The 24641-nt window shown below is 44.9% G+C and overlaps 2 protein-coding genes across 2 annotated transcripts in view; one reads left to right on the top strand and one right to left on the bottom strand.

Moving 5' to 3' along the window:
* Window positions 1–9411, bottom strand: part of LOC141998588 (butyrophilin subfamily 2 member A1-like) — a 54577-nt gene extending 45166 nt beyond the window's left edge. The window contains exons 1-2 of the mRNA XM_074971460.1: window positions 8809–9411; window positions 3978–4094 (exon numbers count right to left, since the gene is read on the bottom strand). Of these exons, the coding sequence (XP_074827561.1) occupies window positions 3978–4083 (106 nt within the window). The 5' untranslated portion in view covers window positions 4084–4094; window positions 8809–9411. The remainder of the gene's footprint in view (window positions 1–3977; window positions 4095–8808) is intronic.
* LOC141998490 (zinc finger protein RFP-like) overlaps window positions 1–24641 on the top strand; it is a 208131-nt gene that overhangs the window by 163854 nt on the left and 19636 nt on the right. The window contains exon 6 of the mRNA XM_074971351.1: window positions 12123–12159. Coding sequence (XP_074827452.1) covers window positions 12123–12159 — 37 coding nt within the window. The remainder of the gene's footprint in view (window positions 1–12122; window positions 12160–24641) is intronic.

Here is a 24641-nt window from a genome sequence, read left to right on the forward strand (position 1 = left end):
TCAGTGGTTCAGGGAACCCATCATAAATTGTAGAAATCATACGAATGAATAAATCCTGTAAGCAGCAGCAGAAGCCACGGACATTCCTACCTGATTCCAGCTTGTGAACACAAAATGTAATGAAGAAAATGATGAAATCAGGTAGAGAGGAGCTGGCTATGGAGCTGTGGCAGATTGAAAGACCCTTCATCTCAGTGTAACTTGATCTAGATGACAGGAGAGGGGGATAAAATAACAAAAAAATGCACTGAGTGTAACACAGTCACGATGATTTAAGGCAACCTGGATACAGAGAAAATGGAAAATTATGAACAGGATACATTATTGGCAAAACAAAACAAGACCCTGCAGCCACTCAACTTATTGCATTTCTCTGTTTCTAGGTAACTTTCAATAACCTTCTGAATGCTGCATCTGATCAAGTCCGACATTTCATGGAATACTCCCGGCATTGATCAAAAGCTGTCTCCTGATCAAGGGAAACCAACCAATGTGCAAATCCAATATTTTTTTAGCCAAAACTACAACCCACAATAGGCAAAGGTTGTTAAAAGTGGACCTATTGAAGATACAATGGGTCTGGTCATGGCACACAACAAACCCAATCACAGTTTTCAGTCTGTTTGCAAGGCCTTTGAGAAAAGTTTATAGTTGGAGCACCGCAGAGACACAGATCTCCAATCCTTTCCCTCTCCAAGATACCCCTTTGTCAAGGTTCCTCCCCCACTCTGAACTCTAGGGTACAGATGTGGGGACCTGCATGAAAACCTCCTAAACTTATTTTTACAAGCTTAGGTTAAAACTTCCCCAAGGTACAAATTAATTTGATCCTTTGTCCTTGGAATATCCACTGCCACCACCAAACTCTAACTGGGTTTACTGGGAAACATAGTTTGGACACGTCTTTCCCCCCAAAATCCTCCCAACCCTTGCACCCCACTTCCTGGGAAAGGTTTGGTAAAAATCCTCACAAATTTGCATAGGTGACCACAGACCCAAACCCTTGGATCTGAGAACAATGAAAAAGCATTCAGTATTCTTACAAGAAGACTTTTAATAGAAATAGAAGTAAACAGAAGTAAAGGAATCACCCCTGTAAAATCAGGATGGTAGATACCTTACAGGGTAATTAGATTTAAAACATAGAGAATCCCTCTAGGCAAAACCTTAAGTTACAAAAAAGACACACAGACAGGAATAGTCATTCTATTCAGCACAATTCTTTTCTCAGCCATTTAAAGAAATCATAATCTAACACATACCTAGCTAGATTACTTACTGAAAGTTCTAAGACTCCATTCCTGGTCTACCCCCGGCAAAAGCAGCATAGAGACAGACACAGACCCTTTGTTTCTCTCCCTCCTCCCAGCTTTTGAAAGTATCTTGTCTCCTCATTGGTCATTTTGGTCAGGTGCCAGCGAGGTTACCTTTAGCTTCTTAACCCTTTACAGGTGAGAGGATTTTTCCTCTGGCCAGGAGGGATTTTAAAGGGGTTTACCCTTCGCTTTATATTTATGACACCCTTCTTAAGCAAAAGGGTGAGAATTGCTCAACAACAAAGTGGTAATATCATCTCCCTGACGTTCTCCTGAAAAACCTGGAGCAAGTCAGTCCCAAAAAGTCAGTCCCAAACTCAACAGGCAAACCATCATTACCAGGTATCTTCCCTGGAGCATTTAGGGCATGTGACACTGTATGGATTCTGGGGGACGTTTGAGCATATTATGAATAATTATATGCTTGTCAGTTGGACCCCAAACAGAGGGCTGCTTGTGCATTTGATGGAGCTGCAAACTTCTCTGGAAGACATGGTGGAGCACAAGCTTTGCTCAGAGAACAGTGTAACCCTCATCTCTCCTGTACACACTGCAGAGGCCATCTACGCTACGAGCACTAGTACGAACTGCAGACTCTTCAAAAGACAGAGGTGGGGAAACTACGGCCCGCAGGCCACATACAGCCTGCGGGACCATCCGCCTGGCCCCTGAGCTCCCTGCCAGGGAGTCTAGTCCCCGGCCCCTCCCCGGCTTTTCCCGCTCCCCCACAGCCACACGGGCAGTGCTCTGGGCGGCGGGGCTGCACGCTCCTGCAGAGCAGAGCAGCAGCGTGTCTAGCTCTGGCCGGGCAGCACAGCTGCCAGACATCCTGCTCTGAGCAGCATGGTAAGAGGGCTGGGGGGTTGGATAAGGGGCAGGAGGTCCCTGGGGGCAGTCAGGGGACAGGGGGGCGGTTCCGATGAAGTGAGCTGCAGCTCACGAAAGCTTATGCTCAAATAAATTGGTTAGTCTCGAAGCTGCCACAAGTACTCCTGTTCTTTTTGCGGATACAGACGAACACGGCTGCTACTCTGAAACCTGCATTGCTAGAGGTACCAGGACCAGGGCTGGCCCCACATCAAATGATGCCTCAGGTGAGGAGCATCTTTGACACCCCCCCCCTCCATTTGTTAAACCTTTGAATACTTTATTTTTTAATCACATTTGTAGCTCATTTCATGACTTTGATGCACGATTTCTCTCTCTCACATAAGATGATGCATTTGCAGACTAGGATCTGTAAATCTTACAGAAACGTCTTAGTTTTAAGAATAACCAAAATGTACTAACATCAAGAAATTGAACTGCGCACCAACACTGGGTGGACAAGTATTAACCAGTGTGACAGTAGGTGACAGACTTAGAACGTTAACAGGGCCACAATTAGGGGCATTTTACTTCAAACATTCTATTTTCCCTTTTATCGCTACCAACAAAAACAGCACCCTGAGCCTGGCACCCCCCAAGCCCGGCACCCCAGGCAGTCCCCTGTTCCTAAATCTGACCAGGACACAAAAGAAAAGTCATTCAAAGAGAAAAAATATTTTACATCTGCCCCCTCAGTTCTGCTGCCCCTGGCAGTAGCGTGCTCTGCCTAGAGAGTAGGATTAGACCCGGTTAACTAGGGAAAGTGGAGGATATTTTAAGTGGCTGGGAACCTGATCCCAATCCTGCTGACGTCAATGGAAAGAATCCCAGTGATTTCAATGGGATTTGGATCAGCACCTCAGGGCCTTGCCAGCTTTCGGTGCTCAGGTTTCCAGTGTGGGAATCCCGTTATCACCTGAGGACTAGCTGGCAGTTCCTGCAGGCTGTCACCTCCTGTTTCCTTATCTGTGCTCTTCAAACAGGATTCTGTGACCCTAGCGCTGGGATCTGCTCTGGCTCCCAGTATACTTCTGGTGCAATTCAAGGTGTTTGGTTTTTGACACATGAAGCACTGAATGGTTTAAGACCAGGCAACCACCTCTCTCCTGATGTGATACAAGGGTGGCAGAGCGCAGCTGGGATGCTCAGTCTTACAGTCTCACTGGTTTTAGTGGGAGAGGAATGGTGGTGGGAAGCTTTCAGTGAAGGATCTTCAGCGCTGTAACACCTCATTGGTCTGGTACATCTACAGTCCATTCTCTGTCGGGAAGGGAATGGATGGAAGAGGATATAACTGAGATAAGGTGCGTTGGGGAGTTATTAGTCCTGAAGGCTTAGGGAGGCAGGAAGGTGTTTTTAAAACAAATCAAACAAAACCAACCAACCGACCAAACTGCTATTATTTCCTTCACCTTTGTATTTGCAACTAAAGAGAGAGTGATGGGCTCTTTTTATAAATATAAAACCTAATCATTTTAATGGTTTAAATGGTCTGCAGTAAAAGAGCGTCCATCCAATGAGCTGGGCCTTCTTGGCAATCTTTACAAAAGACATGTATGAACAAACAGACTGCAAGTTACCCCAAGGTCAGATCAAATAGCCCAGCGACAACAGAAACACAACAAGTAAGGGGGCACTCCTGCTCTGTGCTTACATTTACACACTGGGATTACTTCCCTTGACTTCAATGGGACTGCTCGCAGTGCATAACGTTCAGCCCATTTGTAAGGCACTGCAGGCTGGGGGCCTAAACAAAAACCTATAGGAAGCAGCAGAGGCCGTGAGGATTCCTACCTGGTTCCAACTTGTGAACATCAACAGTTATAAAATAAATAATAAAACCAGGCAGAGAGGAGATGAATCCAGAGCTGTGGCAGAACCAGAGAACCTTCATCTTCATTGAAACGTCATCTAGACAACAGGAAGAGTAAAAAGAACATAACAACAGTATAACTTAATGAGTAGGCTGCAGTGATTAGGACAAGCTGGATATTAGAGTTTGAGGAACAGAAGATTGCAAAGGATACATTAAATAAAAATAGGGATAAATGCAATGTTATGTGAACTCATTTGCATATTATGCAATGACAGCAGTCGTCCTGTACTCTGCGCAAAAAAGAGCAGATCAGTGTAAAATGATATTAATGTCCCATGACCCAAGAAAAGAAGAGAGAGAGAATGAACTCCCCTGAATGTGAATTAAGAGAATTAAGGGCAGGATTTTGAAAATCACTGAGTACTAGCCTAATTGTGCCCCACTGAAGTCAATGGGAAAACTTGAAATGACTAACAGGGGCAGCAAGGTTAGACCAATACTGAGAGGTTTAAATAATCTGACCCTACAATAGTAGGTGTCAGGATATTTCCTTCTTGTGATTAGAATGACAGCTTTAGAATTTTTTCTTCACAACAATCCCATAACCGCCCCCCCTCTCTCAGACAGATTTTTCTGTTCCCATCGTGGGAAATAAGCAGCCAATGTAATAGGTAAAGTTGAATACGCTGTACATAAAACATACCAGGTGGGAAATATATAGGAACAGAACACGTTATGATAGTTTGTTTTTATTGCCATAGCATGTAGGCACCAGTCACTGATCAGGACCCCACTGAGCGAGGCACTGTACGAAACATGTAACAAAATCCAGATCTCTGCTCATGGAGGAGATCCCCTCACTCATGGATCTCTACTGTTCCACACGCACAAAAAAACACATGTGGGTTTTTTTTTTAAAGTTGCCTTTTGGTATCTGAGATTTTAGGTCACACTCGGGTCATATGCTCAAGCTTTTTTCTGCAATCACAAGGGCTAGAAACTTTCTTTAAACATTAAAACTGAAATTCTCTCATAATCACAGGACAAGAACAGCTGGGGTTTTAAGGAAAATATCAAATATTTCAAGACTCAAGATAAAATTATGAGAGAATTGACACCACTTGAATATATTTCAATATATTTCATTAAACAATAAATGAAAAACATGGCATTCAGAACAATCCAGAAATAACCACATAAGCTTTCTTGTGATTGATTTAAAAAAAAATTTCAAAATGAATGTTATTTCAAGTAGATTTCAAACAAGTTCAAACTAAAAGGAATAAAAAGATTTATTATTATTATTACTATTATGTTTCTCATGCATCATTTCTTTAAAAAAAAAAAAAAAAGAGTGAGGGCGAGAAAATGGGAAAGTCCCGATGTTGGATTATATTAAAGAAGTTCTGTATTAAAATCACAAATGAGTTTGATTCCCCATAATTAGTAATACCCTGGAATTTAAACTAAGAGGTCTCTTGGTTTTTGGTACTGTTTCTCTCCCTCTATGGGTATGTCTACACTACGAAATTAGGTTGAATTTATAGAAGTCGTTCTTTTAGAAATCGGTTTTATATATTCGAGTGTGTGTGTCCCCACAGAAAATGCTCTAAGTGCATTAACTCGGCGGAGTGCTTCCACAGTACCGAGGCTAGAGTCGACTTCTGGAGCGTTGCACTGTGGGTAGCTATCCCACAGTTCCCGCAGTCTCCGCTGCCCATTGGAATTCTGGGTTGAGATCCCAATGCCTGATGGGGCTAAAACATTGTCGCAGGTGGTTCTGGGTACATAGCGTCAGGCCCCCGTTCCCTCCCTCCCTCCGTGAAAGCAAGGGCAGACAATCGTTTCGTGCCTTTTTTCCTGAGTTACCTGTGCAGACGCCATACCACGGCAAGCATGGAGCCCGCTCAGCTCACTGTCACCGTATGTCTCCTGGGTGCTGGCAGACGCGGTACTGCATTGCTACACAGCAGCAGCAACCCATTGCCTTGCGGCAGCAGACGATCCAATAGGACTGGTAGCCGTCATTGTCATGTCCCAGGTGCTCCTGGTCGCCTCTGTGAGGTCGATCAGGAGCGCCTGGGCACACATGGGCGCAGGGACTAAATTTGGAGTGATTTGATCAAGTCATTCCCTTTAGTCCTGCAGTCAGTCCTATTGAACCATCTTATGGTGAGCAGGCAGGTGATACGGATTGCTAGCAGTCCTACTGCATCATCTTCTGCCGGGCAGGCAAGAGATGAGGATGGCTAGCAGTCCTATTGTACCATCTTCTGCCGAGCAGCCATGAGATGTGGATGGCATGCAGTCCTTCTGCACCGTCTGCTGCCAGCCAAAGATGTAAAAGATAGAGGGAGTGGATCAAAACAAGAAATAGACCAGATTTGTTTTGTACTCATTTGCAAACCCCCGCCCCCCGTCTAGGGAACTCATTCCTCTAGGTCACACTGCAGTCACTCACAGAGAAGGTGCAGCGAGGTAAATCTAGCCATGTATCAATCAGAGGTCAGACTAACCTCACTGTTCCAATAAGAACAATAACTTAGGTGCACCATTTCTTATTGGAACCCTCCGTGAAGCCCTGCCTGGAGTACTCCTTGATGTAAAGCCACCCCCTTTGTTGATTTTAACTCCCTGTAAGCCGTGTCGTCAGTCACCCCTCCCTGCGTCAGAGCAACGGCAAACAATCATGCATCTGAGTTGAGAGTGCTGTCCAGAGCAGTCACAATGGAGCACTCTGGGATAGCTCCCGGAGGCCAATACCGTCAAATTGTGTCCACAGTACCCCAAATTCGACCCGGCAAGGCCGATTTAAGCGCTAATCCGCTTGTCGGGGTGGAGTAAGGAAATAGATTTTAAGAGCCCTTTAAGTCAAAATAAAGGGCTTCATCGTGTGGACGGGTGCAGGTTTACATCGATTTAACGCTGCTAAATTCGACCTAAAGTCCTAGTGTAGACCAGGGCTATGTGTGAAACTTGCAAGCTGCTAATTGCGTTAGTACATTCTAAGACAGAGTCTGTTCTCAAAGCAATTCACACAGAGAGAGACTCAAAGCAATACTCTGTAACAACAGAAACAGCACCCAGACACTCCCCGCCCTTTTGTTGTATTAACAATTGTGATTAAAATAGAGATAGAGGACGTATGTGGATGGATGCTTGGTGTGGATAATAACTGAATGATCAGGGAGGTGCCAGCCTAAGAATCCAGTGTCCATCGGCTGAAGAAGGCGTCAAGTGGAAATAACCAGAGGACCCCCGGAGGGCAGACTGGAATCCACCCAACAGCCTCAAGAATGGGAGAACCAAAGAACAAGATAACATCTAGCAGCACAGAGCTGTCAGGAATGTGCCATCTGCTGATTGATTCAGCAACAGCATGATGAAGCAATTCCCATAGACTGGCATAGGAAGAAAGTCCTACAAAAATGGACTCTAGAAAGTGAGAACTTTGGGGTCTGATTCTGCCAACCAACTTCCAGGAGCATCAGATGAGCATCTGACAAGGCCCTGCTCCCTCCTCACGTCCAGGCCAGCTGGCCAGTGGCTTGGCATGAGCAACTCTAAGGCTGGTAACTATGAAAACAACCTTCCAGAACCTGTGTGTGTGCATGAATGAACGTGTGAATAAATATGAAATTGAATGGAATGTTATAGCTATAACTAACTGCTTACTATGATTCTGTCTGTATTCACAATAAATGTGGTATTTTGCCTTTTCCCCTTTAATAAGATCCTGCTGGTTTTTAATTTATTGGTATAACACCGAAACCCACTCCCCCAAAATCAAAGTGTTTGTGTCCATTCATTTTTTTTCCAAATTATTTCAAGCTGTTTTTTTTTTTTTAATGGAAAGTTCCATAAACATTTCAAGTCAAACAAAAATCATGCAATTTTTTGGGTGAAAAATAATTCCCCTTTTTTTAATCGTGCCCAGAGATACCCTCATGAATTCTCCCCACTGACGGCTTTTCACACAGGGAATAACCTGTCTCACAGTTTGTAACATGGGCCTTTCTTGCCATCAAATCTTCCCTAAACCCAGGACCATAAAATCACCCCTGCTAACCACCCTTCTACAGCTCTGTGGCCACAAAGATAGGAGGCAACATTAAGTTATCACAGGATAACAATGCAATGTGTACAAACTGATCACTCAGTGGTTGTTACCAAGCTACAACTGATGACATGCCCTCATTGTCTAATTGCATTAAAGATTCTGGCCCAGATTCAGTCATTAAGTCCATCCCTATTCAGCACATTTCAAAGGGTGCTTCACTGTAGGCACATACGTAATTCCCACTGATCTCAAAATGAATTAAGTAATTTGTTTCCATTGATTCTGGACAAAACTGGACGTTTTTTCCTTTAAAATATCAGAAGCAAAAGGACTCAGCCCCACAGTCAGCTCAAAAACTACGGACAACAAGCAGGCCAGGAAACTTAATACTGATTGCAGCCGAGTTTGCAGCCCCACGTTTCTTCCTATATTCTAAATACAGGAAGTTCCTTTGTTACAAATCTCCCTTTAACTTCACCAAAAACTGGATTGGGCCCAGGATTCTTGAGTAAAACACAGTAACAGAGGAAACGAATTACCTAGTGAATGTACTGTAAAAATCCGGCAGGGCTGGGAAACCGATCTGAAATGGACTCGGAGGGCATGTCATTCTCAACGTACACATGCGGTACCGTTTCCATACAGAGCAAAACAAATTCTCACGGGACTCTCAAGTCTTTGTGTTATTAACAATCTGTCCCGGACAGAGCCCTGACCGTGATCAAGGCAAGCAGCCAGAGTTCACCTACCGGATTGATCCTCCGGAGACGGGTCATGGCGCGTAGGGGGCGGTCTGTCCTTCTGAAAGCCTCAGGCTTTGTCGAGATAGTCCCCTTAAACTATAAATTATTTCATTTCATCAAGATGCCCGGCTACTTCTGGGTATCAGATAGCTGCCGTTTGATCACAGCCTTTTCTAGCAGGGTTGGTTTTTTATTATTTTTTTTTTTTTTAAAGAATCCTGTTGTTGTTGCACAGGGATAAACGTACTGTCCTCTGGCAGCATTTACTGAGTGTGAAAGCGAAAGTAACAGAGGGACTCGGAAATGGCGGCAATTGCAACCCCGGGTGGAGTCTGAGAATCTCCTCCTAAAGAAACAGCCACGTGGCTGCTGAGGGAGAACTGGCCGGCCCGGAAGAGTCAAAGTTTCTGGGGCTCCAAATGCCCTGAATACAGGAGTGATTCTGAAGAGACTGGCTCTTGCTTTTGGGTGAACTGTAGTAAATGTCACAAATAATCATCACCTCTTACATTATGTCACCAGAATAAATATTCCCCTGTGGACAGTTAGGAATAATATGAACAATACCTTTGCAGTGCGAAACTGGAGTAGAGGGTGAACCTCATTCTTTATGACTAAAAGAAAAGGAGGACTTGTGGCACCTTAGAGACTAACCAATTTATTTGAGCATGATCATCAAGTTGGGCCATTTCCAGCACAAATCCAGGTTTTCTCACCCTCTGCCCCCCCCCCCCCAGCATAAATCCAAGTTTAACCAGAACGTCTGGGGGGGGGGTAGGAAAAAACGGGTTTCTGTGTGTGTTTCGGGGGGGTGGGGTGGGAAAACCTGGATTTGTGCTGGAAATGGCCCACCTTGATTATCATGCACATTATAGGGAGAGTAGATACTTTGGATGAGCTATTACCAGCAGGAGAGTGAGTTTGTGTGTGTGTGTTTTTTGGGAAAAAAAAAAGGGGGGGGGTGAGAAAACCTGTGTTTGTGCTGCAAATGTCCCACCTTGATTTTCATGCACATTATAGGGAGAGTGGTCACTTTGGATGAGCTATTACCAGCAGGAGAGTGAGTTTGTGTGTGTGGTTTTTGGAGGGGGGTGAGGGGGTGAGAGAACCTGGATTTGTGCAGGAAATGGCCCACCTTGATTATCATACACATTGTGAAGAGAGTGGTCACTTTGGATGGGCTATTACCAGCAGGAGAGTGAGTTTGGGGGGGGGGGGGGCGGAGGGTGAGAAAACCTGGATTTGTGCTGGAAATGGCCCAACTTGATGATCACTTTAGATCAGCTATTACCAGCAGGAGAGTGGAGTGGGAGGAGGTATTGTTTCATGGTCTCTGTATGTATATAATGTCTTCTGCAGCTTCCACAGTATGCATCTGATGAAGTGAGCTGTAGCTCACGAAAGCTCATGCTCAAATAAATTGGTTAGTCTCTAAGGTGCCACAAGTCCTCCTTTTCTTTTTGCGGATACAGACTAACACGGCTGCTACTCTGAAACCATTCTTTATGACTGTAACATCAGAAGATTGAAGCCCTGACTCTCCGTACGGACAAGACTCAGTCCGAGGCCGAACAGAGAAGTTAGAGAAGAGAATAGCATTAAGGAATCCTGAGTTCTGACCGGGCACCAAACGACGTTCTGTCCCGGAGTAAGTGATCGGTTGGAAATACTAATTGTGACACTGCACCCCGCATTCTTCATAGAAATGTCATTATTATACGATTATGGTGTAACTAAAATATGTTTTATGCAACATGGGTCATATAAGACAGTGGTTCTCAAAGCTGGTCCGCCGCTTGTTCAGGGAAAGCCCCTGGCGCTCCGGACCGGTTTGTTTACCTGCCGCGTCCACAGGTTTGTCCAATTGCGGCTCCCACTGGCCCCTGCCCTAAGTGACCACGACAAAGTTTGGGGTGGAGCCCCCCAGGAATCCTGGGTGCAGCCTTGGTGGGGTTACAGGGATTCTGCCACACAGGAGAGTGGAAGGGGAGCCATCGAGGTCAGGCAGGCATCTGGGTAAAGGAAGTGGGAGCAAGGACACAGATCCTTTCGCTAGCCCATTTCACCGGGGTAGTGGATAAGCCAGGAAAGTTCCGCACAATAGCGGGACCGTTCCCCCGCTTACACTTAGGAGACGCTGCAATGGGAGGATAAGAGAAACAAACTGGGGGTGGAGGGGCAGGGGAGGATGAGGTAACAGGAAATCTCTCCTACAGAGAAAAGAACGAGAAGTACTTGTGGCACCTTACAGACTAACAAATTTATTTGAGCATAAGCTTCCATGGGCTAAAACCCACTTCATCAATGAAGCTCACAAAAGCTTATGCTCAGATAAATTTGTTAGTCTCTAAAGTGCCAAAAGTCCTCCTTGTTCTTTTTACGGATACAGACTAACACGGCAGCCACTCTGAAACCTCCTACAGAGGGTCTTTTTTAAGATGGCTGTGAGGTTAAAGAGGACACAGAAGTGCAAGGGCTCAGCTTAATTTGTATCTGTCCTCTTCAGAAACATCTGAGTGTAATGTGCATTCATCCCTCTGTAATAATTAGAACATTATTATATCCGTTAATGGTGATGATACTATTGTAAATGTCACAGAATGAAATCTCATTGATCCTTTTATTCCCTCCAGACCCTCTGCCATATGAAATGGAGAAGAATAGTGGGAGATCTCTGGCATGTGGCATCACATATGAAGGGTGAGGTTTCAGGGGATGTTTATATTTAAATTAAGAGAAAATTCTCTTGGAAACATCTTCATTAAAGAAAGGTGAATACCAACTAAAAGACACTAATAACCAAAAACACTGTCACCGACCAGCACCCAAACACTTTATCGCAGCCCAGATGAGTCCCAGATATTTATTAAAGTTCCCTGTACGTGTCTGTCCCTCTCTGTCTTCTTCTGGCTCATAAATAAAACACTGTTATATCAGTGAAAATATTTAAGGATATTTAAAGCTGAATCCAATAATCACCTCCATGAGCACTGGTTTGGTTTTGGTGGCTTTCTTAGTAGACACATATTATTAGGCTGGAAGATCAAGGAATTCCCAAGCATGTTTACCGCAGGGATCACATGGTCGCCAAAACCTTTGGCGGTGTGATATCATCACCACTGATGGACATAAACTGAATATCCAACTGGGCCAGGTTAAGAACTAAGCTAGAGATTGATCTGGCTGATGCTTGGTCTGCGAGGAAGACATGCCCCTTTGGCATTTGCCAAGATGATATGTCAGTTAAGAGTGGGGATGTCATTAGAAATACGAAAGCATGAAATCTCATCTTCTCCCTCCGCCTCCCTCCCACCTGCCAGACGTCCCACCAGCTGAACTGGAGAGAAAAAGGAGCGCGTCAGATCACACAAACGTGGTGAGACTCCAGAGGGATATTTTCTTTATAGGAAGAGAAAATTCCCACGGAAACATCATCATGAACGTGTAGATAAAGTAACAAGTCAAACAGACCCTTCTAACAAGAAACACATCATGCACTGAGGAGACCCCCAGCTGCGGTCACATAAATAATCCTGACACCAACCGCATTGCTCAGTTCATGCCCACGACGAGGAACAGAAACATTTTCATTGTCCAACATCCAGGCACCCTTAACTCTGCCCAGGGATTCTGTGAGGCTTTCACATGCCTGTTGGGTATTAAATCCAGAGGAACGAGTAGAGTGAGGGAGTCTGCCCATGGTTCTTCTCCAGCATCCCCCTCCCTTTCCCTTGGGCCAAGCTTTTTTTGACCTTTCTCTTCATGCTGTTCATGTCTTCATGAGTTGGGGAATAGATTTCCCTCCCATGCATCCACTACCTCTCTTCTCTCTGGCCTGGGGAGAGGCTATCTCACACAATGCCACCTCCTCTTTCTTAGTCTTTGGCCTGGAGCGGCTCCTCCCCAATGCCCAGGCCCTCTCAGAGGTCCAGAGAGGCCCGGGCCACTTCCAGCTTTTGAGGCCCCTAGCCATAATAAAAAGATTTTGTCAGCGGACGAGTCGGGAAAGCATGATGATCAGCATCTTGTGGAACGTTACTTGGAATTTCAAAACAACTAATTTGAAGAAAGGATTTCCTTTGCGCAAGTTGTGAAACTTATCAAATTCCAAAAAATTAACAATTGTCTAAATTTGAGGCCCCCTTTGAGCTTGAGGCCCAGGCCAAATGGCTTCCTGGCCCCGCCTCTGATTGGCCCTGCCAATGCCATGTCTTCCCCTCTTCACCCAGGACAAGGCAGGGAGGACCAACTGTGGGGAGGAGGATTCCCAAGTGGGTTAAATCTGTTTCTGACCTCCTCTCAACTCCCCTGCCTGCAGATTCAGTCTCTTTCCTCCATTTCTCTCTACTGATCAGTTTCTGGGAGTGAAACTGAGGAATCAGTCAGTGCCCTGGAGCTCCCTGGGATCCAGGCCTGTCCCAGCTGAACAGGGCTGCTGGGGAGTGTGAGAAATGGTCCAAGCCTCCCGCAGGGCTGAGCTCTGCCGCTAATGCTCTGATTCTCTCTCTCCACCTTAGTGAATGTGACTCTGGATCCAGACACAGCTCATCCCGTTCCTAATTATCCACAGGATGATACTGTCATTTTAAAAATGGCATTCACTCTAAACTCCAGGTTAGCAATGCAAAGGTATTATTATTATGATTCCTAATTATCCACAGGAGAATTTTATATTCTGATGAGCAGCTGTAAAAATAATTATTATTATTTTTGACATTTACTATAGTTCACAAAAAAACAAGAACAAGAGTCTCTTCAAAATCATTACTGTATTCAAGTAATTTGGGGCACCTGGATATTTTCATCTGCTGGTCTGACACTTCTATTTTAGCAGGAATGTGGCTGTTTCTTTAAGAGGAGACTAATCTGCCCACATCAGAGCAGTTGAAAAGATGACAACCTCACATTTCCTCTAGTACTTGCAGTTTCAAACTCAGCAGCGCTCAGCTGAAAGAGAAAAACACATTTGCCAGTTTGGAAGAGAGAGGATTTCTTAAAAAGCCCGTAAGGAAAGGCGACAATAAAACTCTGCAGCTGCATAGGGGAAGCTGCTCTTTTAGAGAATGTAGTGATAGTAAAAGAAAGTCTTCGAAAGGTGAAAACTCCTGTAACAGCCAAGCCAGAGCAATAATCAGGCTAAAATAAATCCTTTAAATACATTTCTTGAGGGTGAGTAGCCGGCTATTTTAAAGGGCCATCTTATTGTTAAGGTCAATAGTAAGATAGCTAAAGTTGCTGGCACAATGCCTTCAGAGCAGAATGGCTGTGGATTTCAATCCCATGGTAAAACATGGTCTGGCACCCTGTGCTAATGCTTGCACTGAAGGAGAGGTGCTGCTCCTCTTTCAGATCAAATATGAAATCGAACTCTCCAGCTATTGGCTCCTGGCCAAATGGGAGTTAAAGGTTACACAGGACCCCATTTCAATACTGCTTACATTTAAAAGGAGAATGATGTAATGTTAACAGTCATCAGATTCCATGAATTAAATAATTTTTGAAGCACTCAGCCTGCCTACCTCTTAATGTGCAGTCTACATCAGGAAGCAGGATTTTGTTGTTGCTTTTGTTTCTAATATGATGCTATCCCCAAATCGTTCAACTTTCTCAAACTACAAGTCTCGTCAGTTTTAAGGTACTTTTCGCATTCACATGTATATGTTAACTCATTCATAAAATGCCACATGAATATAGTTACTAAGCTCAATGTTTAGCTTTTGGATCTATTCAATGATGCTGTTAAATAACACCTTATGAAGCTTGCTGTGTGGTCATATAAAAGTAAAGTGACAAGTTTATAAAACGTTTTATCTTTCCCTGTTATCATTAGTTGAGATAACGCAATATATTTTCAATTCCTTGCATGTTCTCACCTCAGCCCATTGTCAGCCACTGTTGGCAACCAGTGCACCTGTAGTGAAGGTGTTTGTCAATGATTCAGATGAATTCTAATAACTGTGCAGCAGTCATTTATTCCTTTAGGCACAGTCTCCCAGAATTTATAGTCTCTAGTCTGTAATATTTATTATTAGAAAAGAGCCTATAATCAAAAAACTTCTGATGTACACTCTGCAGTAATGAAGGGGGACTTGTGCAATTTTGGTGACAAATCAGTTAAGCAAATTAACTTTTACTAATGTAATTTTGAATGGCATTTGAGTAATTTCCCCACCCAGATGTGGCCCTCGGGCCAAAAAGTTTGCCCACCCCTGTGCTAGATGCTGTTTGGAGGCAAGCGGTTTCTTTGACCTGGTGTAACGTGCTTATGTGTTTTTCTCAAGATCAACACACTGTTGGGAGATTCTGACTCGCCATGTGAATTCTCTAACTATGAAACCACTTAGTCAGACAAGATGGGAGAGTCGCATTGATGCTTTGAAGCCTCTTCGCTATGAACTTGGAAACATTTATGATGCCCTAATTGAAATTTCTAATGATACTAACTTTACTGGCTCATCTGGCAATACGGCACGTTCAGATGCAGAAGCTCTTGCAAATGGCCTTTCCAAGTTCAAATTTGTGACTTCACTCATTTTGTGGTATAATATCCTTTTCAAGATTAACGTCACTAGTAAGCAGCTTCAGGAAAAGAACTTGAACATACCTTCTGCTATTCAAAAACTTCAGCAAACTAAAAATATTCTGGAGGAATTCAGAAGTGATGAAGGGTTCAAAAGAACACTGGAAGATTCTCTCGAGCTTGCTGCAGAAATAGACTTTCCGACAGAATTTGAACCAGAGCCAGTTCGCATTCGGCAAAAGAAACAACAGTTTTCGTATGAAGGACGGGACACACCCATTCAGAACCCAAAACAAAGGTTCAAAGTGAATTTCTACTTCACAGTCCTTGATACTGCTATTCACTCGGTTGATGAAAGATTTTAACAGATGCAGCAGCCAGAGTCAGTATTTGGCTTTCTATATGATATCCACAGCTTGCAAAAGAAAACAGCAAAACAGATAAGAGAATTTTGTGTAAAACTGGAGTCAGCATTGACTCATGAAAATTCAAAAGACGTTGATGCTACAGATTTGCGTAGTGAGCTTCAGGCTTTTTCAAGATGATTTAAGAAACATTCCACTCCTGAAGAAGTACTGAAGTTTGTTTGTGAAAATAAACTCACAGACAGTTTTCCAAAATTTTTATAGCTCTACGCATTCTTTTAACTTTGCCAGTTTCCGTAGCTAGTGGGGAACGTAGCTTCTCAAAGATAAAATTGATAAAAACATATCTGTGTTCAACAATGGTGCAAGAGAGACTTGTTGGACTTGCCACAATGTCAATAGAGCATGAAATAGCCAGAAAACTGGATCTAAAAGAACTAGTGACTGAATTTTCAAAACTTAAAGCAAGAAAAATCATGTTTTAAGAGTAGAGTGTTTTTTATTTGGAGTGTTTTGTAAATACAGGTTAAAGTTCATTGAAGAGTTTTCTTATTTCTTTCTATATTGGATGTGGTGTAAATGGCAGTTAAACCAGGATTGCGTAATGGATGATTTTGGATTTTTGATAATAAAAATTATAATTAACATTTGTAATGCATTTTTATTTGAAATCGGACTGAAATATCATCTAGCTGTTGTGTACAAATCTGTTCTGAAAATTTCGTGTCTCTATTTTATCTGATCGCAGAAACATTGGTCGGACAGATGGACGGATGGACAAACTGAATAATTAAGCCTCTGTTTTAAAAAAAAAATGCTTAAAAAACATTAAAAGGAAAAAAGGGGCAAATGTTTCCCAGTTTACCAAAATCCTCAGCCTAGATCTGCACTGGGGGTTTGGGGGTGGGGGCGCTGATTGCATGGTTCGCCTAGGGCACCAGTTGCTGGCAGCTAGTCTAGGGTCGCCCCTGCCTTTAGGTAGCATTATCCAGTGGGGCCATGTATATGCCCTGAGCCTCTGTGTGCTCCTGTGCAAGGGAATACAAGGGGGAGCGTTCCTGCCGTTCCCTCAGATCCCTCTGACCATCTGTGGAACTAAGTCTCAAGCTAGCGGAGTCTGATCTGCTGAGCAATCTCCAGCATTCTAATTCCTCCTAAAAATATCTGAAAATTCAGAACTCCTCTAAATTATCCCCCTTCATCGGCATACACCCTGAAATCCTCATCTGAGTGGAAAATCTGTGACCAAACTCCCTCTCTGCGGCTCCCTCTTTGTACAGGGGGAGGAGGAGTTGGTGTCTGCACATGTGATGGACTCTAAGATGGGCTTCAAGCTATGCTATCATGGGTTGGTCTCATCCCACTGAAAGACAGACACAGCAGATGCCTATTCTACCTGGGAGAATCTCACGTCTCAGACAGGTGCTCTGTCCACCTCTCATTCTCCACCCAGACCAGAAAATCATGGGATGCCAGACTGAAGCTCTGTCTCCTGAAGCAGTCGCTGAAAGTAGCTTCAGACTCAGAACAAGTGGGCCCAAGTTCTCTGATAACACCGGAGCCATGGAGCAGGTGGGCGAAGCCTAAGGTGACAGTGGATAAATCAGCTCTGAGTTAGCCACCAACACCGGCAACAGCATTGCTCCCAGCGATGATTCTCTCCATTTTTTGTGCTGAGAATGGCCTCCCAATCTGCATAGCAGACTGATAGAGGGTGCCCAGAATTCTGGGGTCAAGGTTGGAGAAAAAGATCCATATCCCCACACACATAGACATGGGAAGGTCTTGAAAGAGAAATCTTTCAAATCTCACCTAGGTTGACCAGACAGCAAGTGTGAAAAATTGGGACAGTGGGTGGGGGGTAATAGGTGCCTATATGAGAAAAAGGCGCAAATATTGGGACTGTCCCTATAAAATAGGGACATCTGGTCACCCTAATCTCACCAGTGCACATTACCGAGCTGCAACCACATGGGCAGTGTGATTAAATATCTGTAACAGGGAGCTAGTTTCTCACTTTCAACCTCCAAACTGGCCAATGTGTGATGATGCCAGCAATCAAAATGTGTGACAACTGTTCGCAATGTGGAACAACTGCAGTTTGTTACATGTCAGACCAGAGGCTACAGATTATAACAGTTTAACTATGGTCTGAATGAAATAAAGCATTGAAAAATCTCGGGGGAAAATTATGACTTGCAACCACAAAATCACCCTGTCTATTACTTGAGTTTCAGGAGTAATTGCTATTGTTTCTGTGGCTCAACCCCGGGGAGGGAGGGGTGCTTGACACACATTTTGCAGCATATACAGCTGTTTACTCTCCAGCAGACTGGAGATCAGGATTCCTGGGTTCTCTCCTGGGCTCTGTTGTGGTGTTGTGGTTAGTGATAGGTAACCAAATACCATATACACCATTCAGAAATCCTGATAGGCAGGTCTGTTGGGTGGCTATGCTGCTATGGGTTAGAACATAAGAACAGACGTACTGGGTCAGACCAAAGGTCCATCTAGCCCAGTGTCCTGTCTTCCAACAGTGGCCAATGCCAGGTGCCCCAGAGGAAAGGAACAGAGCAGGCAATCATCAAGCGATCCATCCCCTGTCGCCCATTCCCAGCTTCTGGCAAACAGTGTTCAAAAGAGTATTCTGTTCCTCCTGCAGTGACCTTGTGCAGCCACTTGTCACAGGTCTGGTTGAGTGTCCCCACCGACCAGAGTGCTATGAGGGGAATCCAGCCCCTGGATCATAGGGTGTTTTAAAGCTTCCCTGGGTTTCAGCAGGACGCAGTATTTTGGCCTCCTTGGTATGTTTCCTGGGCCGTATGTCTCACTCTCTTACCCATTCATGGAAATGAAGCCCCTCAGCCCACCTGCCTTAGGCTACCGTCCACCACTGACCCCCAGGCTACCCCAGTAGCTGAAACACACCTTCTCCCAGCATCCCATCTGAGGGGTGAGCCTGCTGGGTCACAGGCTAACTCTTTTAGGGGCATGTGGTAAGTGTAGCACATAACAGACTGACTTTTCACAGGACTCAAACACAGCATTGCCCTTTAACAGCACAAGCATCACACAGACCTACACAAAACCAAACCCTACCCACATGTTTCCTCCCTACTCCAGAGCACTCTTTGGGCTGGGGTCAGAGTTCACCCAGCATCCTTCTGTTGCCGTGCATCCCTTGTGTGCTGAAACCTGGAGGCTTCTTCCCCAGCTCTTCTACTCTGACCTTGGCCAGTCCTTACCCCTTCTTCTCTCCTGCCCAATGCTTCCTGTTCTGTGTGGCTCTCTGGGAGTATTCTCCTGACCTACCCTGCTTCTGTGGTTTTTAAAAGCTAGCATCACACCTTGGATTTCTGCTCCGTAACATTCCATTCCTCCAACACCAGCCACCTGCAGAGGGCAAGTGGAAAACAGGTTTCCCTTAGGATACAATTGCTAGGTAGCATAACAGTTGTGTGGTCAAAGCACGGCCATTTAGGTTAAGCGCTGCCTATTGTCCTCTGTCTGGTGTGTATCAGATGAAGGTGCTGCCAGAAACAGTGGAATTCACAGACACATTCAAAAATACATTAACAACCACCCACAACAGCAACCAGCATTCATAAGGTGTAAAGGCAGATTTCCCAAAATATCACACTTCCCCGCTACCTTAATGGTGAAGCATGGAGGGAACATGTCTAATGCTTAACTGCTTTTGAGGGGATATGAGGTTTTATCACTAACAAGGATTAGGATGTTCAGGGCAATACAAGCACAAGCCTGTAGAAATGAGACTCAAACCCTCACACTCGTAGCTTCTAGTGCAGTGGACTGCAGGGTACTTGATAGGGGTCTCTCCTTTCACAGGTGTCTGTGTCATGGCACCTGCCTTTGACATGCAACAGAAGGCGCTTGAATGAGGAACATTCCACAAACCCCAAGAATTTGGGAGCTCTGCAGGGCACACGGCTCTGAGCTTCCATCTTTTTTCGGGCTGATACATCACATTCAAAGGCAGCTAGAATGGAATGAACTATAGATTTCTTCCCCACAGCAGCAATTCCAGCAGTGGCCTCAGGCATGTTAATGGGAGGGGAACTGCTGCAGGAGACCATCTCTTTCAGATAAGGGACAAACTGGGACAAAGTTGAAGCTCTTTCACTCCCAGTGGTATCAGGGGTGTGATTTTTATCTGTCTGCTCCTGGTTTAAATCACTAGGGCCTGGCATCTGGCTGCCAAGGAGCAGCAGGGCTCAGAGAAACATATTTGCAGCAACGGAGCCAGTTCTCACTTCCCAGCTGCACCAATGTGTCCAATCACAGCATGATTAAATAACAGTAACATTGGCCCGGAATGTCTGCAAGGAGCCAGAAGTCTGCCAGAGCTGGAGAACTGTGTCAGAGCAGAGCTAGTCACTAAACCCAGAGCAGGCCCCAGAGAGAGCCAATGTCTTCAGAAGTCTGGTGCCAAATGGGGAAGGAGGAGGAGGCAGCCGCTTGAATTCCTCAGGCTCCTCAAGCTTTGACCTTTCTTATTTTTCTCGGGTGGAGTTTCCAGCTCAGCAACTTCCCCAGACATCGTTTGCTTTTCTCTTCCGGGCAGGGTTTTCTAGCTCTCCCCAGCACCTCCTGCCACTGCTAGGCAAGAGAAACTGAAAAGAGAAAGAATGAAGGAGGAGCTAGAAGAAACTAGCTGGAGAGATATAATATTTTAATGATGGGTTCAGATGTTAATGATAAAAGTGTATGTCATAAATATAAAGGGAAGGGTAACCACCTTTCTGTATACTCTGCTATAAAATCCCTCCTGGCCAGAGGCAAAACCCTTTAACCTGGAAAAAGTTAAGAAGCTAAGATAACCTCGCTGGCACCTGACCAAAATGACCAGTGAGGAGACAAGATACTTTCAAATCTGGACGGGGGTCCCTGGTCACAGTTGGAGCGGATACCAGAAGGGACACCCTCAGACCACACCCTACTACCGGGGGCAGCCCAAGACCCCAACTACACACCAAGGAAAACTTCAGACACCTTATCGTCACGCCACGCCATTCTCCAGCAACCCACCTTGCCCCAGTGACCCATCAGCTGGACAATGTTTTAAATGTAACAAGCCGGGGCATGTAAAGGCCAACTGCCCCAAGATCCCCAACAGATTACAGTTCATTGCACTGGAATCACACCAGAGAGCTATGGAGGCAGCGAAAGAGGCAGAAAAAACAAACAAACATAGAGAATCCCTCTAGGCAAAACCTTAAGTTACAAAAAGACACAAAAACAGGAATATACATTCCATCCAGCACTGCTTATTTTACCAGCCATTAAACAAAAGGAAATCTAACACATTTCTAGCTAGATTACTTCCTAACTAACAGTTGTAAGGCTGCATTCCTGATCTGTTCCCGGCTAAAGCATCACACAGACAGACAAACCCTTTGTTTCCTCCCGCTCCAGATTTGAAAGTATCTTGTCTCCTTATTGGTCATTTTGGTCAGGTGCCAGCGAGGTTATCTTAGCTTCTCAACCCTTTACAGGTGAAAGGGTTTTGCCTCTGGCCAGGAGGGATTTTATAGCACAGTATACAGAAAAGTGGTTACCCTTCCCTTTATATTTATAAAAAGAAAAGGAGTACTTGTGGCACCTTAGAGACTAACCAATTTATTTGAGCATGAGCTTTCGTGAGCTACAGCTCACTTCATCGGATGCATACTGTGGAAACTGCAGAAGACATTATATACACAGAGACCATGAAACAACACCTCCCCCCTCCCCACTCTCCTGCTGGTATGTCTGTGATGTGGTTTAGTAAATATTAGTGTGAGGGGTTGGATCCCACTTCTGGGCTGCCACCTCAGGTACTGGGATTCCACTGAGCCAGGCCCGCCAGCCTTCCCCAGCACACACACAGGTAGGGCCACACCCAGCTGTAGAATCACACAGAGACTGCCATCAGCTCTGTGGGGGGAGCCTCTGCTCAGGGAGTTGCCCAGCACTCAAGTGCACAAAACCCTTCTGGAGCATGAACCCAAAGTTATATTGTCTTGCGCTGTATAGGGAGCTACACAGCGTAAGCTCATGAAATTTGCCCCCTCCTTTAATGTGTGGGGAGAGATGCACAGCTCCTTGTCCCCCCCTTATGAATTCATATGCAAATGTAACACTATCAGACTGGGTGTGAATAGAGACTGGGAGTGGCTAGCTCACTACAAGAAGTAATTTTCCCTTTTGATATTCACACCTTCTCATCAACTATTAGGAGTAGGCCACATTCACTCTGATTGAATTGACCTTGTTAGCACTGGTCCTCCACATAGTAATGTAACACACCCATCTTTGCATGTGTATATATACCTGGCTGTGACGTTATTGACTTGAACTGGGACCATATAGAACATTGTTGCAACCAAGGTCCTGTAGTGGCACCAAAACTTGTATAAAGGGGGTCAAATAAGGTGTCTAAGATGAGGTTATGGTTTACTCTTTATGATTATGCTATCTGTTTGCATGTATCATTTTTGTATTTAAAGATATAAGTATTGGCTCTGTACTGACTGTATTTCAAACTTATGCTATGCTTCTGGGTGACACCCCAGTCAAGTTGGTGTCAGCTCTGCCTAGCCTGCTTGATGGCTCATTAAGGACCATGAGCTATACAACTGACCCATTGACAGAAGGCAGACACGCCTTGGGACTCAGCAACACATGCAGGGACCTGCCTATGGACAGAACTCTGAGGTGTTTCCAGGCCAGGTGATGGACAGCTTGTCTTTGGGACAAAGAAAGAAAGACCATAGGGCAAGAGAATATAAAAAGCTGCTGCAGCTCCTCCATCTTGTCTTCAATCCTGCTTCTGATCTCTGGAGGGACTTTGCTACACTGAAGCTTTGAACCAAGGACTGAAAGACCCATCCCAGCTGTGGATGTTCTCCAGAGACTTGATTTGAACCTGCAGTTTATTCTGTCACTGTTGCAAGCCTGAACCAAGAACTTTGCCATCACTGTATGTCATTGACTCCATTTAACCAATTCTAGCGCTCATCTATATCGTTTTCCTTTTATGAATAAACCTTTAGATTTTAGATTCTAAAGGATTGGCAACAGTGTGATTTGTGGGTAAGAACTGATTTGTATATTGACCGGGGTCTGGTCCTTGGGATTGAGAGAAGCTTTTTTCTTTTACTGGGGTATTGGTTTTCATAACCATTTGTCCTCATAACGAGTGGCACTGGTGGTGATACTGAGAACCTGGAGTGTCTAAGGGAATTGCTTGTGTGACTTGTGGTTAGCCAGTGGGGTAAAACCAAAGTCTTCTCTGTTTGGCTGGTTTGATTTGTCTTGGTGTGCATAGAAACCCCAGCCTTGGGCGGTAACTGACCTGCTTTAAGCAATTTGTCCTGAATTGGCACTCTCAGTTGGGTTCCGCCAGAACCAGCATTGTTACACTGACAAACTAAAGTTTCCACTTCATGCATCTGATAAAGTGGGTTCCAGCCCACGAAAGCTTATGCCCAAATACATGTGTTAGTCTTTAAGGTGCCACAGGACTCCTCGTTGTTTAGATCAAAGCTGATTACTTAGCAAACAAACAAACAAACAAAAAGCCCCACAATCTAAGTTTAATATACTAAAGAGGTTGGTTATAAACAGCAGATTGTCATCTTAAGTGTTGATGCAAACAGGTTGGCAGATTCACAAGGCACAAGCTGCATTAGCTTCACAGCTTGGGTTTCCCAGGTGTTTCATTCACAGGCTAGAAATCCTTCTAACCTGCATTCAGCCCTTCTCCCCAGTTCAGTCCTTGTTTCTCAGGTGTTTCTAAGTGTTTCTTTGGGCGCAGAGACTGAGAAGAATCATTGATGGTGTCACTCCTTCCCCTATATAGCTTTAGCCCTGGTCTACACTAGGACTTTAGGTCGAATTTAGCAGCGTTAAATCGATGTAAACCTGCACCCGTCCACACGATGAAGGCCTTTATTTCGACTTAAAGGGCTCTTAAAATCGATTTCCTTACTCCACCCCTGACAAGTGGATTAGCGCTTAAATCAGCCTTGCCGGCTCGAATTTGGGGTACTGTGGACACAATTTGACGGTATTGGCCTCCGGGAGCTATCCCAGAGTGCTCCATTGTGACCGCTCTGGACAGCACTCTCAACTCAGATGCACTGGCCAGGTAGACAGGAAAAGAACCACGAACTTATGAATCTCATTTCCTGTTTGGCCAGCGTGGCAAGCTGCAGGTGACCATGCAGAGCTCATCAGCAGAGGTGACCATGATGGAGTCCCAGAATCGCAAAAGAGCTCCAGCATGGACTGAATGGGAGGTACGGGATCTGATCGCTGTTTCGGGAGAGGAATCCGTGCTATCAGAACTCTGTTCCAGTTTTCGAAATGCCAAAACCTTTGTCAAAATCTCCCAGGGCATGAAGGACAGAGGCCATAACAGGGACCCGAAGCAGTGCCGCGTGAAACTGAAGGAGCTGAGGCAAGCCTACCAGAAAACCAGACAGGCGAACGGCCACTCCGGGTCAGAGCCCCAAACATGCCGCTTCTATGATGAGCTGCATGCCATTTTAGGGGGTTCAGCCACCACTACCCCAGCCGTGTTGTTTGACTACTTCAATGGAGATGGAGGCAACACGGAAGCAGGTTTTGGGGACGAAGAAGATGATGATGATGATGAGGTTGTAGATAGCTCACAGCAAGCAAGCGGAGAAACCAGTTTTCCCGACAGCCAGGAACTGTTTCTCACCCTGGACCTGGAGCCAATACCCCCTGAACCCACCCAAGGCTGATTCCTGGACCCGGCAGGTGGAGAAGGGACCTCCGGTGAGTGTACCTTTTAAAATACTATACATGGTTTAAAAGCAAGCATGTAAAAGGATTACTTTGCCCTGGCATTCGCGACTCTCCTGGATGTACTCCCAAAGCCTTTGCAAAAGGTTTCTGGGGAGGGCAGCCTTATTGCGTCCTTC

Source organism: Natator depressus, chromosome 14 (genome assembly GCF_965152275.1).
Source record: "Natator depressus isolate rNatDep1 chromosome 14, rNatDep2.hap1, whole genome shotgun sequence".
NCBI lineage: Eukaryota > Metazoa > Chordata > Testudines > Cheloniidae > Natator > Natator depressus.